Source organism: Labrus bergylta, chromosome 14 (assembly GCF_963930695.1).
Source record: "Labrus bergylta chromosome 14, fLabBer1.1, whole genome shotgun sequence".
Taxonomy (NCBI): Eukaryota; Metazoa; Chordata; class Actinopteri; order Labriformes; family Labridae; genus Labrus; species Labrus bergylta.
Window position 1 is genome coordinate 15463349 of NC_089208.1, and position 12237 is coordinate 15475585.

General features: G+C 38.4%; 1 protein-coding gene across 1 annotated transcript in view; it reads left to right on the forward strand.

Annotated features, from left to right (window-relative positions):
• The window catches only part of LOC109987301 (gamma-aminobutyric acid receptor subunit beta-2), a 60911-nt gene that overhangs the window by 28176 nt on the left and 20498 nt on the right, over positions 1-12237 (forward strand). Inside the window, exons 4-5 of the mRNA XM_020638330.3 lie at positions 835-1055; positions 10973-11055. Coding sequence (XP_020493986.2) covers positions 835-1055; positions 10973-11055 — 304 coding nt within the window. The remainder of the gene's footprint in view (positions 1-834; positions 1056-10972; positions 11056-12237) is intronic.

A 12237-nucleotide genomic window follows, 5' to 3' on the forward strand; every position in this document is an offset into this window, starting at 1 on the left:
TGTCTGTGCATGACATGATGTGACGGGAGTGGACGGTTTACCACTCTGATTCTGGGATGATGAACAAAAGAAAATGGGTGAATATGTTATTCAAGTAATACACATCGAGGCCCATTTCACAAACAAAGCTTAATCCCAGAAAGACAGCGACTGTCAAAGCAAATAGAGCATGTAGGAGATATTTAGAAAAACAGATTTTTGAGGTTGCTTGGAGGTTATTTTCATTTGTCTGGAACATGCAGTCTCTCTTCTATGTGCGTTTGAGCGTGTGTCACATGTCCACGCACAAAAACACAAAAACATGCACAATCAACTGAACAAGCCACACACATACGCACATTTTTTATCATATATTAACAGACTCCAAATTCACACACAGGCACAACAACGAGCACAACCATCTGTCTTTTCTCCCCTCTCTGATTCATATACTCACATATTTCACACATTCTGTCTTAACCTCATGTTTCTATAAAAAGAGAGATATTCCCCTTTGCTTTGTACTGAGGTTTTTTTTTTTTGGGGCCTGTAGTGCTACTGTTCCATTTGCTTTTAAGTGAGCTTCATCTAATATTGAAGCCTAGTCTGGTCTTATCTGAGAGCAGGCAGTGCAAATGTATTACAGAGAAGCAGTGTAAAAATGGTTGCTTTTGGGGTAACCCTCTCTTCCCCTCCTTCTCTACATCCCCCCTTTCTTTTATCCCTCTTTTTCCTTCCTCTGTTTTTTCTTCGCCTTCACCTGTCTGCTTCCTCTCTGATGTTCTGGCTCTGTCCTCTTCTCCCCCCCTCCCCCGCTGCTTTGTCCTCCTTTGCTCCCTGTCTGTGCACATACAGGACTACACATTGACGATGTACTTCCAGCAGGCCTGGCGAGACAAGCGGCTGTCCTACTCTGAGATCCCGCTCAACCTGACCTTAGATAACCGGGTGGCGGATCAGCTCTGGGTTCCGGACACCTACTTCCTCAACGACAAGAAATCGTTTGTCCACGGTGTCACTGTGAAGAACAGAATGATCCGGCTGCACCCGGATGGTACTGTCCTGTACGGTCTAAGGTGAGGTATTAATCTGTTAAGAAAAACACCAAGACCAAGGGTTTAGATGTTTGGATTTGAGTGCTGAAATAGACTACAACATTACTGGGACTGTTTTTTTTACATCAATTTTAATTAAGATGAAAGCAGAAGGGTGTGTCTTGATTGATTAAGCTGGTACACGTGCAATCAAAGCAACATTCACAACCACTCTGTTCATAGTTAATGATGAAAGCAGACTAACAATAAGTAAAAAATACTTTAAAAACATGTTTGGATTTCTTTGTAACAGTCCAACCTCCCTCAATTTGCAGAACTGTAGAAGTTGTGTTGTCAACGTCATGAGTGATCAAATAACAAAAACCATATCATCTGCTGTTTCTTTTTCACTTGACTTCTATAAACTGCTTGTACAACTGTTGTATTAAAGCAATATTATATAAGAGGTTGTGCTGTTGTACTGAATATCGTGCCTGTGACAGGATCACAGCCGTGCTGATAGTCACAGAACTCCCTCTGGTGTGGTATTGTTTAAGTGTAGTTAAAAAGAAAGAAAACGATGTTGTCAGATTGTTTTTACTTAAACTTTGGTCAAGTGTACTTCCTGTTTAAAAAAAAAACAAATAACAACATGGGAAGAACATAATCTCAACCAACTTTAAATAATGAGTCGACAGTTGACACATTGGGCTCTGTCAGTAATTAGCTCATTAGAGCCAGATGGAAAAAAAAAAACTGGAGTAAGGTGCAATGTTGCCCCTAAGCGAAAATTACTTTGTTGATGAAATGACCTACTTGTGTTCTCATTGAGGCAGTTGTGCACCTAACCAACTAAAGTCTTCTGTAAGTATTCTGCTCTTCATCGATGTTTCTGCACTGAGTAGATGATCTGTAATGAAAAAGATACTGTTAGGCTTAATTTTCCACTCCTAAAACTGACCACATCTGTATTGTCTATATTAAACTGTATCTGCATAAAGAAGAAACTTTATGAGGATCAAGCAGGCCACGCTATTTTGCTTCTTAACTTGAGCACATTCATTCACATTACTTTGATTGTTTTCAAGCTAAGGTTAGATTGCGTGGTTCTTATTTGTCAGCACCTTGGATACACCGTTTATCTGTGGTTGCAATATTTTTGTTTTTTGCTTCATCAACAACCAGCTTTATCATCCCAGCAGCTTGCAAGCCTGCTTGTCAGTCACAACAATGTGTACACAGACACGCTGCTTTAGAAGGCTCAAAATAATAGAAGCCTCTTTTAAGATTCTCTAAACGGCCATCTTCCCTTCTTTAGATAATAAAAAGCTATTAACAAAGAATGGAACATTGACATTTGTTTTTTGAGCAATACATGGATTTTTTATTTAATTTCGAATGGAATCTTGTCTTTTGATTGACGCATCCATTCATCTCACTCAAGCTGTGCATATGGTTTTGATTTCTACAATATACTCAAAATATGGATGTGTTTCTCAGTAAATGACAGCTTTCAACATTCATCAAGTTTGCTGACACTCTCAAAGCTACAGAGATGAATACAACTTTTCTGTAAATTCAGGTTTGATCTTTTTTTAGACAATATTGTTTGGGGAGGGCCCTTTATTTAATATTCTGAATATTTCCCCAGGCTGAGGCTTGCATGTTTGATATGTAAATATGACATGTCCCATCTGCTTTCATGTTGCCAAAAACAAACTCCCTATTGTGTCTTATAAATTGATTGACCCATTCCACTGAGCTTTAACCTCTCAGAGGTAACATGATTACATTGCACTTCTCACACATCAGTGATGTCTCATCAGTTCATTTTGCAAATAGCCCTCGAATGCCCAAACTCTATAAAAAGTTATTGAAAACCATAACATCTTAATGGCCACCATGGCAGCACATTGGCACTGCTCTGGGAGAGAGGAATCAAATAGAGAAAGAGAGAAGAGAGAAGGGAGACACAGAAGGAGAGAGGGTTAGAGAAAAATCTTTTTGGTCTTTTTCATCAGTCCATCTTAGTTAGTCAACCACAGGCCTGTTAAGGTGTTCCGTGGGTTGTAATGTTCTCAGGTTCTGCACAACAGTTTACATTGTGACTTTGAAAAACATGTTCTTATTTCTAGCTTGTTGGGATACAGCACAGTTTTCAGTGAACCAATACATACAAAAAGTAAACCCTCTAGTATCCTTCTACTGTAAGGAGCTTACACTTTGTTTTGGCCACCCCATGTGACCAAAGCAGTGTTTTTATCTTTACTGAACTTGTCCTGTAGCTACTGACTGTATGTAAGCAGAATTGTCTCGGGAAGAATCTCCTCCTTACTCCTTTGAAATGTCAAATAGACCATTCCCGGAAAATGTAAACAAAGGCACATTTAGCAGCCTGCTATAAATAGCAGAATTTGACGCCAATCTGTTGGCTTGATGACAGGCATCAAAAATAATTCTATAGAAGTGGTCTATATTCTTCAAGACTATCTTTTTTACTTTTGTAGGTAATGAACAAAAAGTATTAGCATTATCTTCAGTTGTTTCATAAACACTTTATATCTGAAATGATTTTTGGTTTAAATAATACATATACAATATCTGGTTTGGCTTTAAAAAAATTAAAATTAGTGGGAAAACAGTGAATTAGTTATGACTTTTCGGCACCCAATAATAATTGTAAATGTTGGACTTGGTTATGCTTTGGCACCAAAACTATCGTTTATGTGATAAATCAGGGGTTGGATTTTAAAAATGACCTTTACACTTGTGTAACTAATGCATAATTAACATGTATTAAGTGAATGTTAGATAACTAATTTTGTTAAAAGCTGTCAAGAATGACAACTTGTTTAACGAGGGAATCAAATCCTTGTATCCTTAAAGACATTTCCTTGTTTAGCCCACGTATTACCCCATATGTGTCAGACCCAAATAGACTTCTGTGCCATTGATGCTATGATTTCTTATGGTGTATTATTGTTAGGGAACCTCTCATGAACTTTGTGTACAAATATTTCAGTGCAGTCAACTGATTAGAAGATTTTTTTAGAATACCCTTTTTGTGCTCATGGATACTTTTTATGGTCGTCAGATTAAATCAGAAATCCCCTGGAAAAACCAAACCCTTTCTGTCAAATTTACAGTCCACTCGCTGACACAACCATTCTCCCTGGATCAAAAGTGGGATCAAATTTAAAAAACGCAAAGCATTACACAACAGATTCCCACTCATAGAAATCACTGCATTAATCACAATTCTTGATGGCCTTTGACGGTGTCCTAATATGAATCCTTTGAAGTTTATTGCAGTTTTGGAAAAAAGGGATTTTGAAAAAAAAAACACGTGTCATCCTGAACATACTGTACTCAGAGTAGTATAAATCCTATAAAACATCACTGTGACATCACCAATGTGACTTCATCCACCATATACTCAATAAGAATATTGCATGATCATAACATTAAAGTGCTTCTATCATGGATCAGAACCAATGTGTGCAGTTGCTCAGAACGTCAAGAGTAGTCAAAAGCATTCAGAAAAAGGCTACTGAGGGGCACCAGACATTTGCCCCTGACATCAGATTATGTTAAAATGGAACTCAGAATATTAGAAATCATTTTACTGTCTGGACATTTGAGTGAAAATAGATAACCTTCACTATCAACTCATAATCCAATACGGAAATCAAAAAGCCAAAACTACTTGGAATGTGGTTTTGTACATCCCCAATTCACTGCAGAAGTTGTGACACAAAGTCAGTGCATGTATTAGTTTGGATGAAGTGGGATTATAGTCAAACTCTGAAAAAAAGGAAATCCATCACCCTTGACATTCAATGTAGTAGGATGGCCAGATTCCTACAAATCTTAAATTGGTCATGGAATCTTGGCCAGTGAGAGCCAGAAGTCAACGCAGCACATGCAGATACAGTATATCACTGCCCAATGAAACCCTAATTAAAATTAGGTAGTTATTTTATTTAATAGGCCAATAAACTTTATGAAATGGTCCCTGAAGTGAAGACGGGGGGTAATTTTAGAAGCCAGTAGAAAAGATAGCCTAAAGAAAATCAAATATTAAATTGACACTATTTAGATAAAAAAAAGATATATATTTAAATAAAAAGACATTGAGTATTAGTTTATTATATCATGTTTTTAAGTTCCATACTGAGGTTAATTTGGAAAAACTTGTAAAACTACAAAACACTTTCAACACATTGTCAATAGACTAATATCAATCTGCCCATCCAATTTGCCAAAAATATTACATCACATTTTCGTACAAACAAACAGAAAGATACAGTTTTGAATTAGAGAATCTCCTCATTGAGGCCCTTTCTTGGAAAGGTAATTGGATGCAGAGAGTCTATAGATGCTGATAACAAAGAAAACCTCCCATTCAATACATTCTGAGATTAATTGCCATTGCACTGCCAATTCATCCAAGGGACTCATAATGGCAGCTAGAATACATACAACAATTGGCCATTTTCGTGGGCTGAAACCAGATGTGAATCCATTTGCAAACATGTTTACATGCATGCTGGTGTTCTTTGTACTACCACAACATCAATCTTCTAAACTCAATAAGACGTTTTGAAGGGCGTTCTTTTACCTGTGAAGCAAAAAAAAACAGGAAATAGCACAATTTGCATTCGGAAAGCATTACTGTACAGTGCAAAAGGAAATTACTATGGCAGAGTGATTCGTATTAATGAGTTATATCTGATTGAAATAAGCCAGTATCAGGTTGACAAAACATAAAAGTCAATATTTTCGCTTCCAACATTAAATAGCAGGGATTTTTTTATGAAATATGTAATTATGTTACAGCTTCCAAGTGATTTGGTTCCATTGGCTTTGTATTCCCTATGTTTTCTTAATAGCTTGTAGGTGGGAACCAGCTGGCTGTGGGGGAAGATTACACTTTGAATACTGTTATTTCTTTGATACTAATTAATGCAGCTCTGGAACTCTGTAGGGAGTAGTAGAGAGGTGTTCAGGTCTGTTGTGAAATTAAAGGTGGCTTTCATACATTGTACCATTATTAGTCAACTTCTGTGTTAGTTTAAAAAAAAAACACGTAACATAGTCCACCCACACCCCTGGTCTAGCAGTTATCTTATGTTTGTGTTTACTTCAAATTTACATCGAAACCATTGACTGTGACATCAGCTGTCTCGTGTTTCCAACCTCCACCAACAGCTTCAGAGCTGGACGTTCTGAACTGCTTGCTTAGATGAGACTCAGAGTACTGGAGTCTTAATATACAGACTGATATCCAATCCAGACTTCACAGTTATTTATTTCTAATAACAACCCTTAACACTTTAAGAGATTTGAAAACAATAACAGCAATTTGGCAGAGACCATACCAACTACGAGAGTAAAGTCAAAAATATTATATTTGTTTGTAGTTGTTTTTCTGGAAAAAATGTGTTTTATTTTCCCTAACAAGGATACAAAATGCACAATCCAAAATCACAACAACTGGGCCTTTAAAAGATGTAATTTCATTATAAATCAACTTAAAGATACAAATAAATAGGGTGTGAGGTTAACGAACAGATGTCACAAAATAAAACTATAGGGGTTCTCAAAATGGACATGAGTGAATGAAGCAAAACCAACTTAACCCCAACCCCTCCCCCATGACATCAGCATGTGGTAACTTCAAACGTGCCACACCAAATGGACACACCTGCACCAACCCAAACTTTGTATGGTCCTAGTCCCACCTTCTGTGAGGCATAAACAGAGGACGTTCAATGAATAGGATTTGACTAAAATCTGAGTGGTTCTCACTGAGCATGCCTGTTCTCAATTATGTGAACAACAGTCAACCCATCTACTTGGTCTGAATCCCATTGACTGCTGGAAGCCCTTAGGGCTACTTGGCCCTGATTTGACCTCACAAGATTTTTCCATCGAGAAGCAGAGTCTTGGAGCACAGTCTAGTAAACATGTAAGGCCACTCCAGGTGATGCAACATATGGGGCTCAGTTGGTGCAGGTTGGCAGTGTCCTGAGGCGGTAACCAGGCAACAAGGCACTATACAAAGACTGAGCAAGAAATGCGTCTACATCATTTAATGGATGGGACAAGAAAGGGAAGTATGTGAGGTTAAATGGAGTGCCCTCTGAACACAATCAGGCACTTATATGCACACACAAGACCCAAATGACAGCAGCGTAACATACATATACAGGCGCACACACTTTACCCCACACAAACATGAATTACCTTTCTTTCCCAGACAGTCTGTTTTAAAGCTTCTGCCAGAGGCTCTTTGCTCTCAGTTCTACACCGCTGACTCCATCTTGACACAGAGATCAGAAAGTTGCCAGGAAGTAACCAGCAATTTACTCCTTGGTTAAACACTTGGATGCTACAGAGCCCCATCACCAACGGCAAATCCAACAGAGGAAAAAGTAAATGCTGACAAAGACAGGGGACAAGAAAGAGAGAAAAGGAGACCAAAGATGTCCAAACTTCTTAGGTCGAACCAACCTTTCTGTCTCAATGGTGGTCAGAAACCCCTGAGGTCATATCAACAAAAACTGCATGTTAAAATGAGTACCCTTACCTTGAACTTCTTTACTGCTAATGAAAGGTTGTGCTGTGACAGAAACATTCAGTCTCACCTGAAACCTTTAACCTAAAATGTTGTTTTTTTTCTACACTCTTTTACCTCTGATGCTCTTTCGCCTTATCACCATACCTTCACTTTGCATCACAATTGTATTCATCATTATATCATACCAAAGAAAGTGTTCAAAAACACTGTTAAAGTGGATTTTTCATAATATGTCCCCTTTAAGGTTTATTTGTGAGAACTAAACTTTGGCATTGACTGCCTCCTGGAGAAGTTGCAGGCACCAACCTTGGGGCTTGAGGGATAATTATTCACACTTTTTGTTTGTATGCCTTTAATATGTGCTTGGTTTTTGGATTGACCTCCAAATGACTGAGTGTACAACACGGACTCTATCAAATTGCGTAGGTGTGGGCCCACCTGCTCGCCATATGGTTCCTGTGGCGAGCTCGGTTGCTTAGACACAGACGCAGGTGATTCACAGACAGAAATTGGTTACCATGTTTTTAAAAAAAATTACCAAACAGCTTCTCAAAGCATTAACGTATTGCTGCGTCATACAAATAATAATACCGCACGCAGTATTTGTACTCATGTCCAATATAAAATTGCACGATTCTAAGATAGCTTGGATTTCAGACGTACATGGATTATTAAATGCAAAACAGATTGTCATTGCAGTGGCTATTGGTCTGAATTATGGAATAGTGAAAGAAAGAGAACAAGGAGAAGAGAGAGCAAAATAGAGAGAGGCACAGAAACACACAAGGGTGATTATCGCTTATGTGTAACACAGAGGATGGGACTCAAGATGAGCCTCTCCTCTGGCACAAATGTACCTATGTTGTCAGGTGTGCGTAGACGATTACCCACCATGCTTTGCTGCTCTGTGGCGACTCCCTCAGATGAAGTCAAGTTCTCACCAGCAGCTTGGAGAAGAACAGCTGCCCATTGCTCACAAACTCATCATTAGGTTCCTGTTACAAAGCGTGATGGACATCATTACCTCCTGCATTGACTCATGATTGGCTGCTGCTATTATTATTATTATTATCCAGCCCTGTCTATTTGTTTTGATAGGGTAATTGCTATGATGCCAACATATACACAAAGTATTATTGGGCAGTGAAACAGAAGGGAGTATCTCTCTGGTCATCCTGTTTGTAGCTTTTGTAAAGCCATCAGCATGCACAAACATTTTTTTTTACATAGTAGAGGAAGTCTGTGTGGAATGATTTCATTAATAATCTATTTAAACTGTTGTGATTCAAAATGCTTCAGTGAAAAATTAATATGCGATTAGAATAAAAAAAAGATGGGTAGGTGAAGAATGTTCCGAATGATTTGTATTGTTGAAATGGATTTTAAGTTTTAGGTTAACAGAAAGTATTTTGCCACCTTAAGAAAACATGTCAATGGTTTCCTCCCATCACTGACTGTGCTCAAATTGAGTTTTACTTCTTTTTTTATGATACCATCATTTTCTGAGTAAATTGGATTCTGCCTGTGGATACGTCACAAAGCCGTGCCTTGGGTGTCATCTTAATGCTCCAATGACCCTTCTGCCTCAATTCTTTTGTATGTGTCCTTACGATCACTCTTGAGGCCGTCCCAGGTGAAATGAAGATAACAATCTTCAGCATTATTGATCTTCTTTTCTCAACATGTTTCTTGGAGTCAGGTCCTGTTGATTTGTAGCACTTCAGGTGCCTGAGATTAAACCTCAAATCCCATTTCAGTCTGCTAAAGGATGATAGGATTTGCATTTGTCATTCAATAGTTGCTCAGATGAAATCTGTTAAGTGAAGGATAACTGAGACCTTTTCTTATTAAACACTGTTGGGATTTAAACAGTGGGTTAGAGGCTCATTACATACAATAAAACAGCTCCCTTGATTACACTAGGCTCAGAGATACTTATTTATGTATATAACAGATACTATACTAAAGAAACAAAACACTCATTAAATTTCATAGCCATCTAGAGATGCAGAAGAAGTATAATGTAATTACTATGAAGATGAATGCCTACTAGGGATGTGCTGTAAACCGGTATCAATACCGTCACCTATTGCGTTCACCTGTTGCGACGACATTGATTTTTGCTAACCGTCATCACCGGTTCAAACACACACACATTTGGGTGTCTGGGGCTAAAACATAGGCTATTATATGTGCTGGAACTGATCTGCATCTCCATTACAATAAGTCTTCCTGCTTAAAGGTGTGTTTACACGGATGCCTTGCTTCCAATTAGTCCAAGATGATTAAAAGAAGCGACTGTGGCTTTGACTTGTAGTGGAAGGTGCAGCTGTAAAGAGAACTGCAGTGTTGGTGAAAATCTGCGCTAAATGCCGCTCTGTTTAAGCTTGAGATATGAATTTAAGCTTAAGATATGAATTTAAGGTAATAGTCCCCTCCTCTAATGCCTACTTTATATTTTACATGTCCTTGTGGAGTTTTGCAAGTACCTTTAATTGACTTAGCTTAGCTTTATTTAGCTTTATTTTTATAGCACATTTCACACAAAAGAGCTTCACACATGGATAAATCAATGGGAAGAAGGTATCTGTTAATAGAGATAATAAAAAAAAATCAAACAACCTCTGGCATTGCATTATGGCTGATGCAATGCCAAAGGCAATGGATTTCTCCTTGTAGTCACAGAAGTCCTGGTAGTCATTATTCCAGGCAAGTTTTGGGAATTTTCTATGGTCGTAAGACACTCCCTTTCATTCTACACATTTCATGTTGATATGACACAAAGTAGTCAGAGTACAACACTACCACTGTCATCTCTGGCCTTTTGATGCCACTGCTGTCCCAAAGAGCTTGATCCCTGCAGTGACTCGCATCTCAGGTGGGCCTGACACGGGATTATCCAAGCAATGCTAAAACTGGGACATAAGGATTAGTTTTGGCCCTGTAATCCCCAAAGGACTTCCCATCACTGCTGCCACCAACCCCAAACCCTCAAAGTCTCCTGGATTTACCTGGAGGTACATGGGTTGGAAGACTTGAAGTCTGGTTTAGTGCTCATATTTATGGGTGAAAAAAACTTTATCACCAGTAACAATAACATCAGTATGAACTGTAATTGTGGTGAAACAAGCAAGCACTTTAACCCCAAACCAAATGGCAATATGCAGACCAAGGAGTATCAAGTGCCTTTTGAGGGTTGTCTAAAATTCTGATTTCTCACATAAGGTTATAAAGTAAACTGTAAACAATTGGTTGTTTATCCTTGGATGGCTGACAAGATGCTGTGTTTTACTGTGATTCTTCAACAAAGACATCTGATTTTGCCAACAACATTTCAGTGAAATGAAAATATCATTTTCGTCTTGTGTGTTTTCAGAATCACGACCACCGCTGCTTGTATGATGGACCTTAGAAGATATCCACTGGATGAGCAGAACTGCACACTGGAGATCGAAAGTTGTGAGTACATCCTTTCCTTTTAATTATTTATCCTTCTCCTCTCCTATATTGACATTTTGTTTCCTGTCAGTGGTATCAATCTCTGCACTGATGTAAGAATAGACAGCACATTTGTTCAAGTCAGCTATCAGGAGCGCTCTACAGGCGAAGAATTGGGTCCAACCAATTTGTGCTCCACTGTGTAGCAAGGATTTTCTCAGGGTTGGGATATTTTCATCACAGTATTTTCCATCAAATCTAGTCTATTAATACTGATAAAGCATTCCTAAATATAATCTGAGCTTTCATGGAAAGAAATACTATACAAGCTCTGATATATATTTCAGAGCTGCAATTTATTGCATGAAAATTGGTCATTTCAGCTTCACCAAAGGGCACAAATACTTCTTCAACTGAAAAATTTGTAGGAATTTTAATAAACATTTTATCATCCTTATTTGTATGAAGATCCAACCAAAGAAAAACTCTCACTTGGCTAAAAAGTGCTTTTTGAAATGTGTGCTGTCCATGTTACTGAAGTGATGGAAAAGATTATGGAGGATGATTGAGGAGAGCAATTGCTGAAGAAAACCGCAAAACTGAGGCCTTGATTAAAATAAAGACAATTTACAAGGACTTCAACTAAAGCAGTGTGCAAAAATGGCTATCGCACCTTGCATGACCTACCATTTTAACTTTTGCTCTGATGCAAAATCCCTTCTGATTCTGTTCTTTGGCACCTAAGAGAATTTTGCAGGTAATGTTGGGCTAGAAAAAGGTGACTCGCAACTCATCTACCATCACATGGAAAATGAAAGTTGATTCCAAACCAAGCTGGTTAAATTTGCACAAGCTCAGTCAGATCTCAACTGGATGACTGGAATTGCTTCCAAATGTTGTTGTCACATACAGATGGCTAAAGGATGTTGCACTCAGCTGTGCAAGCGAGCTTGGAGGCCTACAGCTGGTGCTGGTGTACAAAAGGAAGTAGAGCATAAGGAGCAAAAGAGGCAGTTTAAAAGTTTTTGTGCAATCAAGATCGCACAATGGTGAGGTTATACAGAGGTCTGATTATATTAGCAGAGGGCTTGTGTAGAAAGTATGGGTACCACAAAGTTGTTATGGAGCTATTTTCTCATACAGTACCTCAATGATCGCCTTATCCACCAATTTTCTCTTTCCCCTGAATTTGAAAGTAAGTCC